Source organism: Anastrepha ludens, chromosome 5 (genome assembly GCF_028408465.1).
Source record: "Anastrepha ludens isolate Willacy chromosome 5, idAnaLude1.1, whole genome shotgun sequence".
In the NCBI taxonomy this organism is placed as follows: domain Eukaryota; kingdom Metazoa; phylum Arthropoda; class Insecta; order Diptera; family Tephritidae; genus Anastrepha; species Anastrepha ludens.
Genome location: NC_071501.1, coordinates 5268769 through 5295391, shown reverse-complemented (window position 1 = coordinate 5295391; position 26623 = coordinate 5268769). Strand labels below are relative to the sequence as shown.

Genomic DNA, 26623 nt, shown 5'->3' with positions numbered 1-26623 from the left:
GGTTGCCTTTTATATTTTGTGCCCAATAATAATAAAAACACAGTAAAATAATAATGAAAATGGATTTACTGTTTTTCAAAAAAATCTTCTTGACAGTTCAGTTCATGCACTTCTGCACTCCAAATTTCAATTTTGGTTTTTTTTTGTGGACTGTGTTGGGTCCTTCCTTTCATATACCAGAATGTCGAGTATTTGTTATGTAAAGAAAAGGACTACCAGAAAAAAACCACCTCAAAGATTCACATTATTATACCAAAATTCTATCGCCCTGCATACTGGAAAAAAGTAGGAAATTTTGAAACAAAATTGTTAATTTTTTTTATAATTTTCAAAAAAATAAAAAATTGGATTAAGTATATTTTTGTAGTACAATGAACTATACTTTCATTAAAAAAGTAATTGCAATTCAAAAATAAATAAGTAAATAGTCAAATTTTGTCAATACGTGGTGCCCTTATAATAATTTCGGGGGTGTATGTGTAGTCGGGAAGAATTTTTTGTTCATAGCCTTGTTCATAGCCTTCTGAAATAAATAAAAATATAAATAAAATTAAATGAATTTCTTAGATCATTTAAATAGAAAATTTTTCCCAATTTTTCTGCACAAAATTCTCACATTGCCCAAGTTCTCGAACTCAACTTATTTGTATTGATTGTGAAAATAGTTATCGGTTTACCCCCCTTTCAATTTTTGACTCATAAATTTTGAATTTTCTTTGACGTAATGGGTATAAGTTTTCACACAGATACCGGCGATTTTTTATTATTGATATTTTTTTAAATGTATAAATATAATATACATTTCAAATACATACATGCACACATACACACATAAGCATATAAACGTATGGTTATTTCGGAATAAGCATATTTGTAATAAGAGAAATAAAAGAAATAAAAGAAAAAAAGCAAAAAAAAAAAGAAAAACAGAAATACAAACAAACATGCCGATTTGTACTTGAATGCCTTTGAATTAATGTTGATGATGCAATAAACGCAAAAGTGACATCGCCCTCTGGCTGGGGAATAGGCCACACATAAACATAGAAATGTATTCATAAGCACGCGATTTTTTTGTTACTCTCAGCGTTTTTGTATGCTTTTTTATCAGTTTTTTGGTGTGCTTCCTTCCGATTGCGGAATTTTTTTTCTAATATGCCTTGGGATTTGTTCCACCTGCCAGCTCATATTTATGTACATACATACAAGGGTGTGTATGAAAATGAACGTATGGACGAGTATGTTGACGCAAATAAATATTTGCAGTGGGAATTTGAATACAAATTATCTTTTTTTATTTTGTTTTTTTTTTTGAGTAAGTAAAACCCATGTATTTCGAAGAGTGGCGTAATAAATTACATTTAATCTTTGTTGAGGAAAATTAAGTTGAGGTCGGCCTATCAAAAAAATAAAAAAGAGAAAAATAATAAAAATAAAAAATGAAATAAAAATTAAAGTTTGAATGAAAGATGCGAGTAAAACTTAGTTAGAAACTTGAAAATAGTTAATTGAAAATTCTTTCTGATTTGAAATTTTATTGATTTTAAACTATGCATTTAGCATACATAGGTCCTGACGGTGCAGAGACTGAAGAGTGGCGTAATAAATTACATTTAATCTTTGTTGAGGAAAATTAAGTTGAGGTCGGCCTATCAAAAAAATAAAAAAGAGAAAAATAATAAAAATAAAAAATGAAATAAAAATTAAAGTTTGAATGAAAGATGCGAGTAAAACTTAGTTAGAAACTTGAAAATAGTTAATTGAAAATTCTTTCTGATTTGAAATTTTATTGATTTTAAACTATGCATTTAGCATACATAGGTCCTGACGGTGCAGAGACTGCGAGTGACAAATGTTACAGGACATCAGGAACAGGATTTTGATTGTTTGTGGGCAAGGGAGCTACTTGGAATAATTAGAAATATCGACTATGCAAGTAGAAAGACGGCGAAAAGCGGAAAATAGGAAGAGTGCAGGACCATGCCCGTGATGAGATTAGAGCCCACAACCTCTGGGATTCTAATCCTCAGGCAAGCAGAAGCCGCGGGCGACCACAGCATACCTAGGAAAGACCAGCCCTACATGACATATCTTCCATAAACACAAAATGAGTCATTGGTTAAGACAGACAATAGCATTTAACCGCGTACGTTGAAGGAGTCTTTTAGAAGTTCTATGCTCCTTAAAGGAATAATCAGATGCGGACATGCTAAATCTCAATTTCAAGAATTTCAAGAGTGTTCCTATACTAACCATGAACTGACTTCAATTATCATAATTAATATGGGGAAAATGCCCGTTCCCAATATAGAATTTTTCTCAAGCCTTTGAGAAAGTCTTACACTCCGTGGCACATCAACTATGTGGGCCAGTTTTGTGTATTTTTCTTTCCTGTTTTTTCAAACAATTTTTTTTTTTTTTTAGTATAGCTCATTATTAAGCACAGACCATACAAACCCAAATTTTAAATTTTATTGGAGTAATTGGAGTAATTCTACAAACCTCTCGTTCCAACTCGACGGTTTCTTTTAAAATTCCTAAAAGGTGTTTAGTGCACAATTTTATGGCTTTTTAAATTCAAGCTTGAAGTTGCTAGAAAAAATCCCGTTGATTTTTTATGAATTTTCCACCCATTTTATCCAAATGAAAAAAAAAATCGCATACGGGTAAAATTTGTAATACAATCAGAGCGCAAAAATATAAAAAAAGCAAGAGAATTGTTCATCCCTTTCAAAATTTAATAATCTATGGAACTGCATACCAAAAATCTTTCTACAAATTCTACTTACAAAGCGTGGAGTTGAGACGGGAACTTAGTGAATTTTTTTAAATTTTTGTATAAAGTTTGTAAATTGGACTTATGTGATTTTTGTTAGATAATAACTTGTGCCTTTATAAAACAAATAATAAATATTGAAAAAAAGTTTAGAAAGACTTCAAACATATTAATTTCCGTATGCTACCCCTTATAATATATGAGTGTTCAGTGGCGGAATGGCTTAAGAACGGGAACGGATCTGTCATATATCATTTTTAAATTTTGTTCCAGCTTTTTTTTTGTGGAAAGCTTCGGAGGAAATTTTAACCCATCTCAGGAAAGAATAACATTCGAATTTATAAGATCCTCGTCAGAGGTATAGAATATGCTCAACAATTTTATGAGAAATGCTACAGGGATACATTTTTTGGAACACATCAGCTCTCTACTTCTTAGCTATTATTTTCATTCTTTTATTTGTCTATTTTCTTTGTCTTGCAAAGAGAAGCGAAAAAACGTTTGCCTTAAGCAGGTGCATATTGGCTTAATATAAAGTGAAAATCCTTTTTTATCATAATATTTTTATTTATTTACGCTTTTTTGAACAAAGAAGTGGACTTTTTCTATATCAAGCCTCATATCCTACACACAAATATTGGCAACGACCTTGCTTTTGTCTTCTTTATGTGCGAATTTGTTGGTGTTTGTGCTTTATGAAACTTTTATGCATTGCGCATTTTTATTGAAATAAAATTTTAATTTATTAATTTATTAGCGCCAAAGAATAAAGCATGCGAAAAGAAGAAAAAATCAACTAAGCCCACACACTCGTACGTACACTGCATGCAGGCTTCTGTTTGGTATTCCGCACAAACTCAAAAACGCAACAACGCGACGATCGGCCATAATCCTGCGCCTGGCCGATTGAAAAAATCAGTCGCAGGCATTTAAGCTCTGAGCTGCCTGTCTGACAGATATGCAGCCGCTGTATAGCAAGCACAACCATGCAAGTATGCTTATATGCGTGCACATACACATACATATTTATAATCTCAATGTGCGTGTGTGTGTGCGTATGATGCGCTTGGCGCGAGGTTGCGCTTCAATGGCAACACTGATTGTCTGCGGCGCGCTGTAGTCGCGCATAATTGTTACATATTTATGCCGACAAAAATATACTTCCACGGCAGCGTGCATTTGCCTGTGTGTGTTGGTGTGTGTTGTGGCGTGTGTCTGTGCGAGAGTATGTGATTTGCGTGTATTGTGAAAATCCACTTTATCACGTCACATGGAAGAATTTAATATTTTTTCAATTAAAAAATCTTTACTATTTTTGTTTCTCTCGTTAGCTCAATTTACGTTTTTTGTTTTTCAATCACTACTTTAATTCCACTTCCTGACGCTTGGATGTGGGCGAACGCTGTCCAGCAACGAGGCTCAAAAGGCACATAATTGATCAAACATGTCTACAATACATGCGTACCTACATACATGTTTGGATATAAGCAATGTGCATATGTATGTACATTAGACCGGGACGGTACCATGCGATAAAAAAACTGTGAAATTAACTCCCATAGTGTCATATAAGGGGATCAATCCCCCCCTATGAGAAATTGAAACTAAAATTTTTGAAAAATTGTACTTATACATGTATATGCGTCCATTTCTCGAAATGCCTTCAACCTTTTTGCAGTATGACATCATTTAAACCTCTTTAAAATGAGAAAGAAAAAATCTTTTTATAATAGTTTTGAATTTGAACACAATGAAATTCCTGCGCCTAAACGGGCTTACCAATTGAAAGGCATGAAATGGCGCTGTCATCGATAAGGAGTTCGATAATCGAACATAGAGTCAATATTGCGGATTTATAACCTATTCCATAATCACGTTTGCATTGTTATTTGTTCATCATCTCATGATGAAAAGATTTTTAGTGGCAAGAACACCCTTTGCTAAGAATAGCGAAAATGAAGAAAATGCAGAATTATCTGCTGAAACGACTGCGAAGAAACTTCGTTGTGAAGCGTCAGGCAGTGAAAATACAGTCGAAGAAAATGCTCTCGATGAAAGTGGAGAGAGTGTTATAAATAAAACTGACATCGGAAATTTTGTCGACACACGTTTGAATGATTCCCAAAGTTTCGATTTATTAAAAAATGCTTGGGTCCCATCTAAAAATTATGTGTTTCCGTTGCTGCAAAAGTTTGAAGCTCGAGGATTAAAGTTTTGTTATAAATGGCTGGAAGAATTTTCCTGGCTTGCCTACTCAGAATTACACCAAGGGGCATTTTGTATTTCGTGTGTAGCATTTGCTAAAAGTGGTGGCAAGGGATCGCAAACTTTGGGTCATGTCTACAATTTCTTGCATACCCCTAAAAGAAAAGCCATTTTGGAAAACACGATTGAAGAACCTGATGAAACTCTACGAACGAAATCTTTGAAAAGATTGAATCTGACTCGATGGGTTTCGAAGTATGAGGCCGTCAACGACTTTTTTGAGTTATTCCCGTTTGTTTACGAAACTCTAGATGCAATGAGAACCTCGGGAAAAGACGCCAAAAATCTAAAAAACGCCATGGATTTCGAAGTTTTAATATGTTTACATATTATCAATGTAATTTTTCAACTTTCGTTGCCTTTGAGTCGTGAATTGCAAAAGGTTAATTTAGATTTGGTCCAAGACATGGATCTCGCCAAAGATTTGCGCGAGGAAGTAAAAAAGATTCGTGCAAAAGAAGACGCTTTTTCTGCAATTTACGAAGCTTCGAAAAAAATTGCTGAAAATCTTGACATTGAGATCCAACACAAAAGAATAGCGCGCAGACAAAAAAATCGAGCAAATCCTGAAGTTCAAAGCACGGAAGATTATTTTCGTGTGACAGCGTTCAATCCTTTTCTAGATTTTTACATCATGGATCTTGGAGAAAGATTTACCAAACATGAAAATATATTAGAAGGATTTTCGGCGCTATTCAAGCATGATTTGAACGAAATCGACAAAGTAGCTGATAAATTCATCAAAACAGTCGAGTAGTCTTTAGGATCGCTTGAACGGATTGACTGCCCTAGCTATTCATCATGATATTCCAATCACAGCTGATGAAGTCATAGATGAGTTATCGAAAAAATCCCGAAAACTTGATTTTCTTCTTTAATTGATGCAAGAATTTTTTGCATATTGAGGGCATCCAAGTGAAAAAATGTATCCGTAATTTTTTGTTTGTTTATATAGAGTATGGTAAGTGATTCCCATGATTATGGAAAAAGAAAACCGATAAAAATATATTATATTGAATGTAAAAAAAAGATATTATCAAATTATATCCCCCCCATCACAAGAAGCTATCTACGCCACTGCATAGTGTTGCAAAAGGCCGGATAATCCTACAGTGGTTTTTAATGCTTTGAAATATTTTTCTGAGTATAAAACAACACAAATCGTTTCCAGAAAAAAGAATTGATGATGATCGTTAGATTGTCCAAACATTATCCCCGGAAGAGTGCTGCTCACATCTATTGAGAAATTATTATTCACCTGGAAAGACAATAAGGAAAAGAACAGTTGCGCTTCGATAGGCAGAAGCAGGGCTTCACGGACGCCTGGTGTGGAAGAAGCCATTGGTAACAGCACCGCAACAACAACGCCGAACTGAGTTGGCTCGATAGGACATATTCTGGACTCAAAATCAGTGGCGTTTATATTTTATTCAGCGATGAAATGAAAATAAATAGAAATGGTCCAGATGGTAAGAAATACTTGCGGCGGCCAAAAAGTTCAGCGTTCGACTATAAGTTCCTCCCACTAAACATGAAGCTCCGAGGAGGCTTAGTAATGGTGTGGGGTTGCTTTTCGTGGACTGTGTCGGGCAAATTCTTCGTATTGAAGGCAGTATGAATGCAGTGAAGTACGTTCAGATACTTGAAAAATGGAAGAGAATTTAGCGGTGATTTGAAAATTTCAACAAGACAATGGCCGAAGCACGCCTCTCGTGTGGAAGAACAGTTTTTCAAAAACAATTCGATCACTGTTCTGGAATGAGTATCTTTGAGTGACTTCTTAAATCCAATAGAACATCTTAAAAATGACACCAAATGAATTCAGTACGCAGAGTACCTGTATAACAAATTAGGATCAGTTATTTGAAAAGACCAAGGCAGTACGGGAATTCATTCCTGTTGAACTTTGCAGTGTTTTAATAATGGCAATACAAGGGCGTTGCGCAGGAGTAATAAAGCAAAAAGGATTTTCAGCAAAATATTGTTGTAATGTACATATACTTTGCTCTTGCGCCTGCATTTTTATCATTTGACTATTATTTTGCTTTGTTCTTAAGTATTTTTTTCAATACAAATTAACTTTCTTTATGAAGTAAAAAAATGTATGTTTTTCTTAGGCAAAAGACTGGCCCAAATTGAAAACATTTATTAAATAAAACCTAATATATATATACAGGGTGACACTATATGAGGTGTTACCAACTTCACACTGCTGGTATCTGTAAAACAGCTCATGAAATTGAAAATTGTTCTAATGACAGTTCACTATATTGTTTATAAGCCATAAAAAGCATTTGCGCCTCAGTTTTGTTGATTTTTTTTTCTGTGATGGAATTGAAACGTAATAGTGTGATTGCATTATATTTGGCTGGAAAATCACAACCAGCCATTGTTCGTGAGCTCAGTCACCTCAAAGTGAATAAAATGTTTGTGCATCGCACTATAAAACGTTACAATGATACTGGTAGCATAGCAAAACTCTATGGAGGTGGACCAAAAACACCGCAACAACGCCAGAAATGGTTCGGAAAGTGAAGGCTTGACTTGAATGAAATCCACGTCGAAGTGGAAGAAAAATGGCCAAAGAACTGAAAATATCGCAAGACAGCATTCGACGCATATTGAAAAATGAGCTCAAAGTCAAGGCTTACAAGTTCCAAAAAGCACACGATCTTTCACCCTAGCAAAAAAAAGTTCGATGCGAAAGAGCAAAGGAGTTGTTGCGCTTGCACGAACGTGGCGAATTTCCTAACAAAATGTTTTATAATGAAAAAATTTCCCAATTGAGCAGTTCATAAACACTCAAAACGATCGTGCCTACGTATGACCACTCGAAGCAATTTCCCATCGGAAGTAATGGTTTGGGCCGCAGTGACCGCTGATGGACGCTCTCCAATCGTTTTTATCGAGCCTGGTGTCAAAGTGAATGCGACTTATTATCGGGAAAATGTTTTAGAAGCTGTTTTAGAGCCGTGGATACGCAAACATTTCGGTCGTAGACCATGGACGTTCCAACAGGACTCGGCACCGTCTCATAAAGCTCGTGTGAACCAAGAATGGTTAAAAAATCATGTTCCACACTTTATTTCGTTCACACAATGGCTTTCGAATTCGCCAGACGCAAATCCAATGGACTATTCCATCTGGTCCATTTTGGAGAGCAGGGTGAGGACTAAAAAATATGCGCTGAAAAAAGCGGTTATACGAGAATGGGCCAAAATACCTCATTTTTTGGCCGTTTGAAGGCTATAGTCAAGGCAAAAGGACGTCACTTCGAGCTAAAGTATATATATAGGTATGTTAAAATTGTAATCATTTTTGAACAATTCTGTCTTTGAAATCAATAAAAACTAATTTCACACAAAAAAGTTATGGTGTTTTGAATAGGTAACACTTCATATCGTTCACCCTGTATATAATTGGAGCGTATACCCTTTTTGGGTGTTTTGCCGAGCTTCTCCTCTTATTTGTGGTGTGCGTCTTGATGTTGTTCCACAAATGGAGGGACCTACCGTTTTAAGCCGACTCCGAATGGCAGATATTTTTATGAAGAGCTTTTTCATGGCAGAAATACATTCGGAGGTTTGCCATTACCTGCCGAGGGCCGACCGCTTTTAGAAAAATGTTTTTTTAATTTTTGTTGTTTCACCGAGATTCGAACCTACGTTCTCTCTGTAAACTCCGTATGGTTGTCACGCACCAAACCATTGGGCTACGGCGGCCGCAGCCTAATACGGAAAGCATTTAAGTGATTCTTAAGTATTTTTCAACGGCTATTTTATTACTATTCCAAAGATATAAATGCATCGTTTACAAAAATTTTTATTTTTATGAAGAGGAAAGTGGTATTTATTGGTGTTGAAATTGAGTTATTTGAACTTGGTAGGCTGAGGAGGAATCTTAAATATGAAAAAAAGATATGCATTCCTCAAAATTATTTCTTTCCACCATTGTTATCACATTTTGATATCGAGTAATAAATAAATATGTCAATTTTGTATATTTTTAGGACTCGTAAAAAACAAAAATTTGTATGACCCTTAGCTCCTTTCAGAGCAAGCCTTCAAACCTGGCTAGGTAAACGCAAACTTATTTTCGCGACCCAGTCTAATATAAATATGTATGTAAATGTGCGCATGTTTCATGTGTGTATGTATGTGCGTATTCTTCGTTGGCATAATCCTGTTTACACATGGCCAATTCTTCCTTTTGCGCTTTAAATTTGTCGCTGCCAAAGCGGTTCGTTCCTTTCTTTGGAAAAATATAAATATGCGCATAAGTGCAGCTATATAATAAATATATGCATAAATATGTATGTTTGTTTGTATTTATTCAAGTATATGAATATTCACGTGGTTTTTATAGCAGTAATTGTCTACTCGTTGCATTAAAACAACATCGCCTGCGTTGCTTTAACCGACTACTGCCAGGCGCTGGGAGTGCAAAATTCGATTTTACGCGTTAAGTGAAAAAAATTAAAAAGGATGTTCAATTTCAAGGTAGCAGCTTCTACGAAAATTGTGAAAACGTGACTTCAATTGGCGGCTTAAAAGTATTAACACAGATTTACAGATATACCCCTGTATGATATAAGTATTTATTAATTGTTGCACGTGTCTTTTTGATACAACTTTTTTTTTTTACTACGATACTTCTTTTTTACGAAACAAGGCTGCCTTTCCATGTTGTGAAAATGGCTCATTATTGCACACAACTCTGTAAAAATGTGTGTTTTGTTTACTCAGAAGAAAGCACAAAACACTGCGGGCATGTATCTATCTTTGTCTGGCACGCGCATTTCTTTATAGTAGTCAGCTGATCTCGCGGACAACCAACCCTCTTGTCAAAGGTACTCAAGGGAGAATTTTTGTTGCCTCTGCATTCATTTTCAGAATTGAACACAGAGTTTTCTCGCCGAATTACACTTATTTTAGAAACAAACGCAAAAAAACGTGGAAGGCAATGAAAATGCAACATATTTTGGGAGAAATCGCCATAAAAGTGTCACATGTCATGATTTTGAGGAAATTGAGAGTATAAATTTTTAAAAGCGTGTTTCTCAGTGCTTTACCGCTGTGTTTCTCAAAATCATATGCTAAATTCAACTAACCATACACGCAAATTTGCCAGAAAAAAAAACACATTGAATCAAATGGGATTAACCTTTTAAGGTAGCAAATACAATTGAATTGCAAATTATAATGGCATAAAAATAAGCTCATAAAAATGACTTTTTTATATCCTTATTCACTCAGTTCGGTAGCATAGGTAAGGGCTCGACAAAACTATTCCATGATACACAGTTTTTATATTATATATTATTTTATTTAACAACGATTTGTTTGCTGTTTGGAAAAGGGTAAGTAAGTATTCATTCCATAGAACTCTTTTTGCTCTACAAAAGCTTAGAAATGCCATACCTAGGAGACAAAAATCGACACTGCTCTTCTTTGCTTTTCATCAAGTACAAAATGATGATACCTCCCTCAGCAGGAGGTCTTCTGAATCCAATGAAGAACGTCTCAAATCACCTTTGAAGGAGAACGGTCGCCAAACCAGTCGTGAATTGGCGGAAAAAATGAACTGGGATCATAAAAAAATTCTCAATCATCTTCATTTAACGGGATTTACTGAAAAATTGGGAGTCTGAATGCCACACGAGCTCAATGAAAAAAACAAAGAAAGTCGGCTTCAAATTGTTTCTAGTCATCTCGCCCGTATCGAGCAACAGTCAGGCGCTTTTTGCACTGAATGGTCACGGGAGATGAGAAATAGTGCATATACGAGTACATCAATATGAAGCAGAGAAAGAATTAGGTGGCTCCAGGAGATAGCCAATAGTCAAGCCGGATCTTCATCCAGAGAGAATCATGAAATGTGTTTGGTGGGACTGGACTGACATGGTGCACTGGGAAATACTCGAAAAGAATGCCACGGCCAGCAAGCAACTCTACATTACTCAGCTACACCAGGTGAATGAGGATATTCGACTGAAAAGACCTGGTCGGCATGGTCAAACCATACTCCTTCACTACAACGCCAGGTCCCATGTTGCACAAGTCGGCAAGGCCGCACTCTAACAGCTCGAATAGGAAGTTCTTCAGCATCCGCCGTATTCTACTACATGAAGGGCGTTACCTGCGATAACAAAGAGGTTCTTCAAAATTGGCTCAACATATTATTTGACATCAGTCCAGGCGATGCTTGGAGGAACGGAATCAATAAATTGGTCGAAAGGTGGGAAGAGGTTGTAAACCTCTGATCAATTTATTGATATAATTATTGTTAAAAGTCTTCGGTAAAAACGCCAAGAACTTATTCCCCTACCTAATAGTTAAAGTTAGGGGCTACACTTCCATAACTCTTCACCTGCTACAAACACGAAAAGTACAAAATGTAAAGCATTTTCCTTCACACCCTTCCGCACCATCTAAGACGCAAAAAGTTATCTCCAAAAATAGATCTTTGAACGTCTAGCCGGCACAGACTTGACGAGCACTCATAACATAATAGGAATATGGTTTAAAGCGCGCAACTGTTTAAATAGTTTTTTTTATATAGAATAAATTCTGAATTTTTTAATGCGCACTTTGAGTTGCGTCGATTTTTATACAATACAATAACTTAATCAATTTGTTTGCATAATGTCATAATTCCTCTACGTTAACAAACTCATAGCAACTCATGGCTTGCATTAGCCAGAGTGGTACGCGTAGTTGCTCCACGCCGTCTGACTGGTCAAAGTCGCGAGACTTCCAATAATCTTCGACACACCGAGTTCACTGTACGCCATTAGCCGGCCTTCCTTGTCTACGGTTGTATGTGCGCACGAATGATGTATGTAGTGATGGCCAGTAGTAGGTCACGGGTGTGCTGAGGCGCCCAAACGCACACACACACACACACTTGCGCCTACATGGCAGCGCTCACAGCCAGGCAAACCAATGCACATTTTCATATTAAAGTTTCATTTATTCCTCGTCCAGCAGCCATCGCCTTTCGTTGCTCAGCATACAGATAACATAAACCAACAGCGCATTGATCGTTTTGCCTTGCATACGCATTATTCACACATTTATAGAGCGACTACATAGCAGCGACAGATTATTCACCGCTGCCGCAGCCGATTATCAACATCTCGCTCCACTGACTTTATTCAATCGATTGGATTGGTTTGCGTGTCCACTTATCGGCTCGAACGATTATACGCTTATTTAAGTATCGGTGTGTGTTTGCGGGTGTGTGTGAATGTACATTTGCGCACTGCTATGCTCTATATGGGCTCAGCAATGGTGCTAATCACGACTGGTATGCGCGTCATTTGTGCGCAGATTTTTATTTTTATTTTCATTCTTAATTATTAAATTTCATTTCTACTCCTCATCGCGAGCTTCTGTACTGGCAGCGCCAAACCAGCCGGCAAGATCGATTACTGGAGCGCTGAGTTGAATGAAACATGTAAGTGCATGCATATGCCTTCACAGACACACATACACACACATAAATGAATGTGTGTATGTTACGCGCCTAGAACTGTGCATTCGCTTATCAGTACACTCCTAGGCGCACGTATCATCGTGCACATCCATTTGCATGCATACATAGTACTTATATACGCGTTTTTAATTAATAGTTTAATTTTAATATTTTATTCATATCAAAAAAAACCAAAGCAACTCCGCGCGAAACTGTTCTCACAAAGTTGTTTGAAAGGTTAAAACTTGAACCCCGCAAGGTCTCGTAGTTCATCGTCATCCGTTGCATCAACATTATGCGGCAAAACTGAGCGTACGGATTGGCGCTGCGATTAAATTTAGATTAAGTTTTATTAAGCCACTTCAAGTTAAAAAGAACTACACTTTCACTCGAATCACTGATAACTCGTGAATGCGCAAATATATTCGTACATGTCGTATGTTTGTATGAAGAGTTGTGGAAATAATCATTATTTCATTTCTATCAGTTGATGTACAGTATGCAATGTGTGCCTGTGTGCCTTCCGATTTATGAATAAGTCGAAGTAGATCAGAAGTGTCAGTTGTCGGTTTTTCCTCTTCGTAAGACTAGTTCTCTCAATTCATACATTTTAGCTTAGCTGAAGCAGGTCAGATACGTAAGAAATATTCTGCCATCTCAACCTCCATAAAGTGTGCGCCGAAAATGGAATAGCTGTGTTACCTGTCTTAGTAAGCAGAGATAAATTACTAGTGGAGCTATTAAGAACGGGTGGACTAATCTGCACAATCACAGAAAAGAAATGAAGTAGGGGTAGAGTCGTCAGCACTTTTTCTGCAAATTCCCCATACCTTGAGAAGAAAAGGGAGTACGCGCAAAGTGACTTAAATTCTAACAAAATATTGATCCAAAGCTTAAATTTCTATTCAAACTGACTACACTTAAAGACTTGCTGATCTTTATTTCAAAATAATAAAGCATTTGCATGATGAGCTCGGTTATAAAGTACAAAAAAGCAGATGCAGCAACAGGAAGAAGGTCAAGAGCTCATTGCTTGGAATATAGGACGAAATACAGTGTGGACCATATAGCATCTGCTTTTTGAACCCGCTATTTTTTTGAGAATGGTAACACAAACGACATGTCAAATGAGTTCATAATTTACTTAAAGGTTTGACATTTACGAAATGGGACGCTATAGGCTGGAACAAAATTGGGAAATATTGAAAACCAATTTCCAAAGTGGTGAGTCTTCTTCTTCTTTTCTGATGAAGCTCATTTTCACATCGGTGGCTACGTCAATAAGCAAAATTGTCGGATTTGGGGCTCAGAAAATCTACACGTTACTGTAGAGAAACAAATGCATCCACAACGAGTCACTGTTTGGCGCGGTTTTTGGTCTGGCGGCATCATCGGACCATTTTTTTTTCGAAAATGAGCGAGGAGCCGCGGTAACAGTACCGTGACATGCTCAACGAGTTTTTGTTTCCAAAAATTGGAGAGGATGACATGGACGACATTTGGTTTCAACAGGACGGTGCAACTTGTCACACTGCCAATGGTACACTCGAACTTTTGGCTACAGATTTTGAAAACCGCCTCGGAGCTGTGATTTAAGCCCGTTGGACTATTTTTTGTGGAGAGCCGTTAAGGACAAATGCTATGCGAATCATCCAGAGACGATTGATGCTTTAAAACACGAAATCGAAGTTGCCATTCATGAAATTGGAGCCCAAACAATCGAAAATGTGCTTAAAAATTGGGTTGATCGAATGGCCTACTGTAAAGCCAGTCGTGGCAGTCATTTGAACGATATTATTTTTTATTCATAAATGACAATGTTCAATCTATGATTCAATCAATCAAAAAAAAAAACGAATTGTGAAAAAATATGGATTATTATTTTTTTTTTATAGCCGATTCAAAAAGCAAATTTTACATGGCCCACCCTATACTTATGCATCTACTATTCAGACGTTCGTCCAGCAAAGTGCCATCAATTTGGGTAAGAGACTCAGCATTATGTGAAATGTATCTTGAAGATCAGGAAATTTTATTCCACTACATTTTTATGTAAATGTTCGGCCTTCAGCACTACGATCCTCATGGATACCAATCTCATGCAGTTAAATCTAACGGTTCTTCTTTGTTTTACGAGAACTAAGCTCTGCCCGATGGTATTGAGCTCACACAGCACAGCAGTTTTGTTTTTCAATGCTTATAAAGGATGATCTGATTTTAAGAACTTCTTCCAATAGAGTTTTTTTAATAATGTCAAACTAAATACATGATTTCTTGCAGTATTGACTGATGTTTCATCTCGGACAGATTTACGCTTAAACAATATTCACCAATCGTACAATTCTATTACGAAAATCGGCGCTCTGTGGAAAGTGTTCATCCGCCTATTTTTGGCTTATGGCTACATCTATAAGCAAAGTTGGCGTATTTGGGCTGAAAAGCAACTCAAGCCATTCAAGAACAGTCATTACATCCATTAGAAATAATCGTTGGGGTGGCCTATGGGCTGGAGAAATCATCAGCCCATATTTCTTCAAAGGCGAGGCTGGCGGCTGGCGGCTGGCGACAAATGGAACAATGGATGGTGAACGCATTCGCGCTATGATAAACATCTTTTGAATACCGGAAATTGAAGCTCATGATCTCCACAACATTTGGCTCCAACAAGACGGCGCTACTTGCCATACAGTCCGTGAAGCAATGGATTTACTGCGTTGTCATTTCGGTGAGCAGTTTATCTCTCGTCTCGGAGCAGTAGAACGGCCATCAAGATCGTGTGATTTCACACCTTTGGACTTTTATTGCGAGGTTGCGTAAAGTCCTAATGCTTTGTGGATAAATCAGCTTCGATTGAGGCATTGGAAGACAACATTACTAAAGTTATTCACGAGGTACCGAACAAAGTCCTCCAGCGAGTCATTCAAAATTGGTGTTTACAGATGACCGAAACACGGCGTAGTTGCGACCAACATTTGAAAGAGATTATCTTTAAAAAATTAATGTCATGAATGTGTCTACACAAAAATAATAAAGACTGCCCAATGAATTTGAATTTTTGTTGTTTGATTTCAATTTAAAATCTGATACCTCTAAATTGATCACCCTTTATAATGCTTACCTGGAACCGCAATGATTGATACTGAGTGTAATTTTCAATTGAATGTCTAGTACTGAGCATCTTTCAGCTCACGGCGTTGATACTTTTAAAAATCTGGTATTACTAATTTTTATTATCTACTACTAAGCTTTCTTTACTTCTCAGTGTGAGGGAACTGGGAGGGAAAGATGTATTACACAGAAATTTCGATTTTTCATTTGGATTTTCCTTAATATTTTGGCCCAGGAACTAACCCGTAACCCGTTTTGAGTAATCGTTTTTGACAGATGTCTTTTCCCACTTCAAGCTGCCCGTCTAACTTATTTTGCGGGTGCACATTTTTGCGCATTTACAAATATTTCTTCAAAAGCAAAAACAAAATATTCACTTCCTGCCGACTTTTACCTTTTGGAAATTTTACTGCACATTTTTTTTGCCTGCCTCTGCACAAATTCAATAAATCTGCCTAGATTTGCTTCACAAAGTACATCACGTGCCAGCGAAAAATGTGCTTGAAGAAATACCTCGATTTGTTAAAGTATGAAATTTGTAATATAAAAATTTATTAGTATTCATTTTTTCATACAACAATAAAGCAATAAAACATTGTAATCAGCAGTGACAATTAAGCGCTTATCAGCGAACGGCGCCTCGCACATCTGCGCGCCCATTGTTTGAGTTTAATTAGTCGCGGAATCAAAATTTCTTATTCATGCAGTTAGAGGCTCGAAAATGCTTATCAATTTGCTGTTTGTTATGTGTTTGGGTTTAACAGTTCAGGCGCTTTTAGGCTCTGTTACACTTTCAAACATCTCAAATAATTTGCGTCTTAACTCATTGAATGCACGTATGCAGGTGTGTGTGTGCGTCTATATATAATCACGAACATAACTTCCTATGCATACATACGAGTACATACAAATCTGTAGCTACATTTTCCGTTTAAACACTCTTTAATTCATTTTTAATATAATAGGTTATTTATACTTTTTGAACTTTGCCGCCATGCCGCTGTTTAGTGTCTGCCTGTACTTTCACCACAACATTTAGCTTTAAATTGCGTCATCCCAGTGTAGCGAAAGACACGCGAATAGTTGATTTCCATTCCCTTCGAATTTCCTTTTTTTTGTTATTTGTCATTTGCTTCTTATCAGCGGCGATATTGCCGCTGGTACTTCATTTAAAAATTTTCACGTGCTAAGATAGCTGACAGTTATAGTCGCGGGATTAACACACGCCCATACGTGCAAGCGCTGGCATAAGTGCTATCTGTTTGCTTACACTCATGTCGATTATACTCGATAAGTGCCGCTCTTCTGATAATTTTGTTGGTTTAAATGGAATTACTTTACATCAATTGGGTCTATAATTTAATTATGTCTACACTGGAAAAAATAAAACAAATGAGTTAGTTATGAAAACTGGCTCCCTCTTGAGAACTTCCTATACATTTTTATGCAACGCATGTGACTTGTTAATCTTCCTATGGTGTGTAATTTTATTTTTTTATCATTTCAAATAGGCTCGCTACCCTGTTCCAAAATATTTCTTTAGTGCATACTTTCTGGTATGAATTTTCATGCAGCACATATTGTTATTTTTTCTATGGTATAGAATTTTGTTCTTCTATAATTTAAAATAGGTTGACAACCCTATTCAAAAAATCCTTCAGATATAAGTTTTTAATTTAACACAACTCACTTGTTATCCTTGCCATGGTAGATAGTTTTTTTTTGTATAAATTAAAATAGGTTGGCAACCCTATTCAAAAGAACTTTCAGCTATAAGTGTTTACTCAGCACAACTCACTTGTTATGCTTGCTATGACATGCAATTTTATTTTTGTATAATTTAAAACAGGTTGGCAACCCTATACAAATATTTGTGGTATACATTTTTATCCAACACATCTTGTTCGTTATCCTTGCAATATTATGAAACTTTATTTTTATACTATTTTAAATGGGTTGGCAACCCTATTCAAAAATATTTCTGGCATACATTTTTATCCAACACATCTCATTTGTTATCCTTGCAATATTATGAAATTTTATTTTTGTACTAATATAAATGGGTTGGCAACCCTATTTAAAAATATTTGTGTTATAAATGTTTATACAGTACATCTCACTTGTTACCTGTAATGTGTTATAAAATTTAATTTTTGCATAACTTAAAATAGGTTGGCAACCCCTTTTAAAATTATTTCTTCATTAAATCTGTATCAATACATCTCACTTTCTATTCATACTGTGATGGGTAATTCAATTTATGAAAATTTTAAATTAAGTGGCAACCTTGTAGGAATTTTTTTATTAATTATTTTTAATAACAACTACATATTAATACTTCCATTTAAATTTTTTAAATAAATAATTTCTACAAAAATTTTGTACTGAAAAATAGGTGGCAGCTCCATTGAAACAACTTCAACATCAAAGCGGTCAAAAATACTGAACTTTTAAAACCGTTATTGTGACGTCCATGTTTTTATATCCATATTCTCTATAATAACAATATTAAAAGAGGTGGCAATATTTCACGAATGAACTTAGGGATATAAATTTTGTGTCTACATGAACCTGGAAACGTCCAGCGAACCGGTGAAAAATACCGAGTATCTGCTTACCAAGCAAAAAACGAAAATCTGAGGAGGACAGAAAAAATTACAAAAATAGTTTTCCAGTAATTTAGAACAAAAAAAATGTATTTTTTTCAAAGCAAAAAAATTTAAACAATAATTTTATAAATATTTGAAAAATCTAAAGATATTTCATTTGAAAAACTCTGTACCAACAACATTGTTTAAAAATTTAATGAGCCTCAAAGTCATTATATTTTTTCCACATTTTTTTTTAATTTACTTCTTATTATATGCTTTGTTTTAATTTTTCATAGTGAAACTACTCGTCTGTTTCGTTATTGCGACAGCTTCTTCTTATATTAAAAACGTCGGGTCGGGCGACTGTTGATCTTAAATATGATTTCTACAGTTAACTACCGTGGGAAGACTGCTAAGCTTTACATGAGTATTGTAAGGGGGCAGATTGTAGTGAGTCCTGTTTCTGAATGGATTCGCTACTTCTCAAACATAGGTAGGGTGGTTGTCATAAAGACACACTTAGACCTCTCGCAGGTCCATTGAGATTTTCAAACATAAGTCTAATATGAAAATTGGCGTCGCCTGATACCTGACACCTGGTAGCTCTTGACATCCACACTCAAATCAACTTATCTTATATCCCTCTTCCTCAAGTTCGATCCCATTAAAACAGCGCATTAATAATTAATAGAAAAGTCTAACTTATTCAGCCTACTCTTGCAACAGCAACAGTACTACAGTATGGGCAAGGTAGGCGATGCTATCATTATTCACATCTGGCTTTGCATAACTAACTTGAAAAGCAGGTGTGGTTTCGACAAAACAGTATTACATAATTTTACATATTATTGCATCATTACTACTTATTTCATAATTTTTTTTTTTTTTGTTGCTTTTACCTTTTTTGTTCTTAAAATACATTTTTTGCCGTGTGAAACAAATCTGACTCAACACATTACATAGGGAAATGAGCATAGATAAGTGCGGCGAAAGGGCAACGCGCGCATAAAATCAACGCAACAGCGTATAAAAATTGCGCTGATAGGACAAACCAACGCAAAAAACTAAGCGAAGCGAAACGACGCGACGCGACGCAATGCGGCGCATATTGTCCGACTTGCCCGAGTGAAAATGTGTGTCGTTGAGGTGTGTGTGCGCTCGCTTTTCGATAAGGCAACTCATCAACTCATTGGTTGGCGGCCAAAGCCGGCAAGCGATTTTTATGTGCGCGTCTGTATTTGTATGCGCGCTGATTTATTATAAGAAACCGAAAGGCAATTTTTGCAATTGAAGATGAAACGAAATCGGCAATTTAATTCAGTCGCATTTTAGCAGCAAGGCGAGTAACAAGTGAATACCTTAAAGGTGAAAACTACTGTCTAATAGAGAAAAAAGTGAAATTTGCAAAAACAAAAAACGCGTTTATTTGCGAAATCAAAGTAGTGCGCGGAACGGCAACGTTGGTGGTAATCGGTAGATAAGCGATCATAGACACAGCAAGTGAGCCAATAAGAGCTAATGCAGGCCTCCAAAGAGCAGTGAAAAGTGAATGAAACAACAATAATAAGCACGAGACTGCTCGTAACAACAAAAGAAACCAACTAAATACCAATACAGAGCCAATATAGAGCCAGAGGCAAAGGCAGAGCCAGAGACAGCATCAGCGCAATTGCAATGATTGGAAATTATCAAGAAAAATTTCTGAAACTACAAAGAATAAATTCGAATTCAGCGGCATACAGTTTGGGCTGAGTTGCCGTCGAGTTAAGATCGTTGAGAAAAGTTTTGCACTTAAGAAACTTGAAAGGAAAAAAAAACAAAAAATAGGAGCAAAAAATTGCTGCTGAGCAAAAATTGCAAGGGATAAAACGCGTAGCAACAAAACGTGAACCCGCGAAATACCACGCGAGAAACTACTTGGCAGGCAAAAAAACGTGTAGAGCTCCAAGCAACATGCGACTGAAACATAGTTGCCGTCAGTGGTCAGCAACACTGAAGCAGCAGCTACAACAAAAAAGATCGCTGAGGTTTCAAAAACTGATAAGCATTACAATTCACGTGCTTATTTCAGCACTGCTGACGCCAATGGTCTGTGCTTCGCCGCCGCGCCTCCTTACGACGGCTGGCGGTTCAACGGCCACTATTGACGCACATCCGCTTTGGACTCACGTGAATAGAACGTGTCTAGCGCACACTTGCAATGACACACTCAACTTGCAGCATCTTGAACGGTTGGAGGGCAATATCGATTGGACTGTGAATGCATGCGATGATTTTCATACGCACGCATGTGGCAACTGGGTGCCACCCAGAGCGCACAACACCACTGCCAGCATGATGCAAGTGGCGGACCAGGCATTGACCATGCGGTATGTAGAGTTTTTTGAAAGCGCATTGAACCGTAGTCACACGCAGTGGCGTGGCGAAGCATCAATTTCAGCGGCGTTGAATAGGGCAACTCAGCGCCAAGAAATACGGCGTGCACGCATACGTGGTGCGCGTACTTCGACGCATATGGCCAGAAGCAGTAACAATCCATTGAAACTAGCCGCTAATGCAGATGCGTCCACCCATGAGTTTGCCAGGAGAACGGAAGCGGAAGATTACGATCTAGTACTCGCGAAACTATTGCAGTATTATCGCGTCTGTACACGCGCCGAATCGCTTACACTGCGCGGCTATTATGAGCAAATTCGCATGGAAGGACTGTTGCGTCCACGACACCGCCACTGGCAGGAAATGCTTGCACATTTTGCGCGCTACGGCTATGGCGAGCAGTTCGTGTACTTTAAAGTGCGCCAACAAAATGCGACACAACATGATATCACTGTGCTGCCACACGACACGCAGAAGCGACTCAATTTGACGGCGGAAATATACGATGTGTTGCGCGCACACACACGCAAAAGCCACGCTGAGCTAGCAACGGCATTTCGCGCACTTGAAGCGGATGTGGAAGCGGTTGTGGGCACCATGTGTGCGTTGACTAAAGACGCACCGACCACCACGTCTCGTAGCGTCACGACTACGCCGGTATCAGCTAAGCCGCAAGCACTCATTGACTCGCCGCCAACCATCGTCAGCGCTGAGGAAGATTGTGATCTGATGGAAACTTTGAGCTTTGCTGAGCTAACGGCACGTTGCGGTGAAGTTGATTGGCAGCGCTTCATCGGCGTGCCGCTGGGCCGGCATATCCATGGCGCTGATCTCATACGCGTCGATTCATTGGAAACAGTCTGCAAACTGGCACGCTATCACAATCAAGCGCAGCATGCCAACATAAATTTCCTTTACTCGCTTGCGCGCTTTCTCAGCTACTTGCAGCAGCAGCAATACAATCCCGTGCGCCTTGGTGGCAGCGCTGCTACTTGCATACGTCACATGCGCAAAACGCTGTCCGTCGCAATGACCTACGTTTACGATCATGTCTACTATGCGCCCGTGCGCGCTGAGAGCGACCGCATCGTGCGTACGATATTCGATCAACTCAAGGCGGAGTTCGCGCAAACGCTGGCGCTCAATCGCATGCAGCTCGACGCTGATATAGTTGCTTACTTGCAGCAGAAATTGCGTTCGCTGCGGCTCAATATGGGCAATTTGCCGCCCACGGTCAACTCTTCTTTCTACGTGGATCTTATATGGAAGCTAAATGTGAGCAGCGACAATTTCTATCGCAATCACTTGCATGCTTTGGCACATACATATGGACATCTGCGCCGACTAGCCGCCAGCGCCGCGAAGAATCACAGTCGCAGCACGTGGTACACTTTCAATTATCACGAGCCCACTTTCCTAGACAGCCTAGACTCGACGCCGTACTATTTTTGCCTTAGCAACATGATTATCGTACCACACGCCTACTTACAAACGCCTTTCTACGATCGCCAATTCTGGTCGATACTGCTCTACGGCGATCTTGCGAACACGCTGGGTCATGAACTCGTTCACAGCTTCGATAACACCTTCCTCGAATACGATCATGTGGGAAACATGAACGAGCTGATGATGCAGCGCATCTTCGCCAATGTGAATTTTGCACGCAATGTTCAATGCTTAAGCCAAGGCACCAAATTTCTAGCCGAGCGTATTGCTGATGTGAGTGGCACGCGTTTAGCGCTTAATACCTTCTTGCGTGACGCGCACAACGTTCGGAGAAATGGCCGCTTGTTTTTTCTGCAGTTCGCGCAATTCTTCTGCAGCAACACCGACGAAGCGACACATCAGCTGCTGGATCCTTGGCATGATGCGGACGCAGTGCGGCTCAACTATACGTTGGCGCAGATGCCCGAATTCATGGAAGCCTTCAGTTGTCCGGCAAAGAGTCGTATGGATGCCGTGCAGCGTTGCGAGATGTGGTAGCGCATGTGGTGTAGGGGGGCAAGTAGGGGTTAGATATGTATGAAAAGTAAGAGAAAATATTTTAGTATGTTAGTGTGTTTTCCTAGCTTATAAACTTTAGAGTACAGTAAATAAATCAGCTACGTCAACCAATGGTTTTATTGCTGGGGTACTTAATTGTATTTACACATAAACTAGTCCATAATTTTTTAAATGAGTGAAAACTTTATACCATAATTTTATATATAGATTTTATAAAAACTGTGAAGTGTACGCCATTAGGTAGTAATTTATTTAAAAAAAAATTGTATAATGAAAGATATCACGCGTTAAAAGCGCTGGTCCAAATAAATATATAAAAAATGTATAATATAAAAAATATAAAAATTACAACAAACAAATTCAAAAACAAATTGCATTTTCTTTTAAACTGGTAAAACAAAAGCCTAGAAAATTTTTTCTAAAATGATAACGGAAGGGAAATTAGCAAAATTTTTTTGAACTCATCTAAAAATCTTTTTTCAAACAAACTCATTTTCAGCCACCAATTTTCTGTGGACACTTTTAATGAAGGACACCCGGCGGTAAAAACACTGGAATAAAAATATAAAAAATGTATAATAAAAAAATATAAAAATTACAAAAAACAAAAGTTTGCCGGACGGTAATGATGACACTCTATGAGGACTCTTGCCAGGTTCTGCTATTAGTATTACTTCTGAAACTTTTCAGAATGCTGGCATATACCAGGTCAGTCCATAAGTGCCTGCGTTTTTTAATGGTAGTTTTAAAATTTATAAAAAAGATGTTTAAGGTATTTATTAATCAATAATATATTTTCCTTCATTATTTACAATGTCTTCCCAACGTTTAGGCAAATTTTTATTTTCCCTGCTCGAAAATTTTTTTGTATTTCGAGCCAAAATACGCTTCGATATCCTTTTTTATAGCTTCTTTTGAGGAGTACTTCTTGTTACTCATATGGGATTGAAGTCCACGGAAAAGGTGATAATCACAAGATGCAATATCCGGAGAGTATGGTGGATGCGGCATTAGCTCCCATGCGAGCTCGTTCAGCTTGCCTAATGTTTGCCTTGCGGTATGAGGTCTTGCGTTGTCGTGGTGAAACAGAACTTTGCGTCTATTCACTAAAGACGATCGATTTTTTTTTAAGTGCCTCATTCAGGTTTGATAGCTGATGAGAATAATAATCAGCAGTTATCGTCTGGTTTGGTTCAAGAAGTTCATAGTAAACAATACCGGCCATATGCCACCAAATAGACAGGAGAATCTTCTTGGGGTGAAGGCCATCTCTAGGGGTCGGTTATGGTGTTTCATCTTTATCTAACCGTTGGCGTTTGCGAACAGGATTATTGTAAAGGACCGATTTCATCACCAGTAACGATGAGGTTCAAAAAACTTTAATTTTCAAACCGTTGCAGCAGCTGAGAACACACATTCACTCCTTGCTGAAGGTTGGCGACGGAAAGTCTATGCGGAACCCATTTTCTCAGCTATGAAACCCTACCCAACTGAATCAGATGCCTGTGAACTGTTCCATGCAATGAATTTAACCTCTGCGCTATCATATCGACTGTCAAATTTGGCTCAGCTTCCACGAGTTCGAGCAAGGCGTCGGAGTTAAAGACTTCCGGACGACCAGCGCGCGGGGCATCCTCCACGTCGCAGTTACCACTTCGGAATTTTTGGGCAGTCCTTACACACACAGTATACCCTCCGTGAACAGTGTTTATTTCTGCAGCAGCAGTTGTTGTATTTTTACCACTTTTATAAAAAAAATACAAAATATGTCTCTTATACGCGTTCGAAGATTCCATTTTCTTTTTGAACAACCGCAATTAAAATAACTTGTTAAATGCACAATATATCAAAGAAAATACAAATAGTCCCGTTATATTCCGCGAATAATTTTTGTATACAAAAATCGTACAAAAGTGAAATTATGGGTAAAATACGCACGAACTTAGGAATGACCTGATATTTTAACTTAAGGCATGCGTTTGTGAGTCGTGTTAGCGTAATTAGAGATTTTGTGGCAGGTTTTTTAAGATTTCTGCGGTAATAAGATCGAAGCTTGGTGTTGTTTTTTTTTTTTTGTTTTTTGTATTAAAGGAGATTTATTTCATGCTCAATATCTGGCAGCGAACTGATTGTCAATTTATTGTATGCTAGTGAGCAGTGGTGCTTAATTTGCTTCACAAGGCTTAAATGTTCTTTCCAAATGAGTAGCAAAAAGGTCTGCCTTTTTAGCACTGCTTTTGGCACACATTCAATTGAGGTTTTTAATTGGATGGTTTTGTATAGTTGGCCCATTTAGGTACTTTCTAGAACTCCACAGGGAACAATCAATGTTTTTTCCGCTCTTAGTCCCTTAATAAAGTGATTTCAAGACGAGTGTTTTAGCTCTCTAATTTCATCGCATAAATGTTAAATCATTTTATCGTTGATGCTTTCCATTTCAATTCAACCGGGCTATTCGGGTCATGTTCTTCGATTTCGATGTAACTTAAATATGTTGCTCTCTGGTCGAAATAATGAGACACGTATTTTTTTGTTCGCCCGAAAAAATTTTTTTTCAAGAGTTATCGGCAATTTTGTTTTTCGCCTCAAACTCGATTTTTTTAATTATATAAGAAAAAATTTTTTTTAAATGCCCATAACTTAGTCAAAAATGAACCGATTTTAATAATTTTGGGTTCAAAATGATCGCCATTACTTACACGAGTGATTTCATGTAGAAATAGTTGCAAAAAAGTAGTTGAAAATTTTTTATTTTGCAAAAAACAAAAAGTGCGAAACAGGGTGTTTACTCAAAAATTCATTACTCAAAAACAACTCATTTTAGCTACTAGGCATGCAGCTCAATTAAAGTTTGAGATGTTTTTTTGATTTGGAAAAAGTTATAAAAAAAAAAAAAATACACTTTTTGAAATATTGAATTTTGAAAAAATTTAAATTTTTTTTCTTTTTTGCTAAATAAAAAATTTTCAACTACTTTTTTGCAATTGTTTCTACATGAAGTCGCTTGTGCAAGTAATTACGATCATTTTGAACCCAGAATTATTAAAATCGGTTCATTTTTGACTAAGTTATGGGCATTTAAAAAAAATTTTTTCTTATATAATTAAAAAAATCGAGTTTGAGGCGAAAAACAAAATTGCCGATAACTCTTGAAAAAAAATTTTTTCGGGCGAACAAAAAAATACGTGTCTCATTATTTCGACCAGAGAGCAACATATTTAAGTTACATCGAAATCGAAGAACATGACCCGAATAGCCCGGTTGAATTGAAATGGAAAGCATCCGTTGCAATTTTCAAATTCAAAATGCCGCCTTGTATAGCACACCAGTTCAAAGAGCAAATCAAGTTGGACTTCGTTAACCGATTGAAATCTTTTTACTTATAGCCGAAAAAAGAAAACTAAGGAAACAAATTCCATATGCACCTAAAACTATAGACTTTAAACAGTCTTTTGTTTTCTCATTAATTTAATTCTTTAAAGTTTAAGAGAAAGCGTGCACCGAGGTATCCATTGCGTATATTTTATTTCTTGGGAGTCAAATGGCATAATAATAACTTAGGCTGGTTATAAGTATTTGAAACCAATTTCTGAAAATTTAGTATGCAGCATTACTACATCTATAAAATCTACAACTTCATGTGCAATTAAATATTTTTTTAAGGATTGATATTAATTAATGTTCATGTTTTTTACAACAAAAAGAAATTGAGAATATTGGAAAGTTAAATGCTTTGGGCTTAAACAAATGTTAATCCCTTTTGAAACAAAAAAAATTCTATCTGCTTTATTGTAATTGACACAAATATTTATAAGTATTATATTATCAAATGTTATTAAATGAAAATTGCTTATTAGTATCCCTTTATATATGCCTTCTATGAGCAATGGTACAACGCTTCTAAAAAATGAATAAGAATCTTTATTAAAAAAATATATTTCCCTTAATATATGTTTTTATTAAAGATTCACTAACAATTTCTTTGATTAAGTTGTACAAATAAATCAAAATTTTAATATTATAACTA

The 26623-nt window shown here is 37.0% G+C and overlaps 1 protein-coding gene across 1 annotated transcript; it reads left to right on the top strand.

The window, feature by feature from the left end:
- Nucleotides 1–19528: 19528 nt before the first annotated feature.
- On the top strand, nucleotides 19529–22914 carry LOC128864524 (neprilysin-4). The gene has a single exon (XM_054104225.1). It carries the CDS (start codon nucleotides 20170–20172, stop codon nucleotides 22573–22575), a length of 2406 nt encoding a protein of 801 aa, XP_053960200.1. The 5' UTR covers nucleotides 19529–20169; the 3' UTR covers nucleotides 22576–22914.
- Nucleotides 22915–26623: the final 3709 nt, after the last annotated feature.

Excerpts from the sequence above, each read along its gene's own strand:
- LOC128864524 (XM_054104225.1), top strand. The coding sequence starts at position 20,170 with ATGCGACTGAAACATAGTTGCCGTCAGTGGTCAGCAACACTGAAGCAG.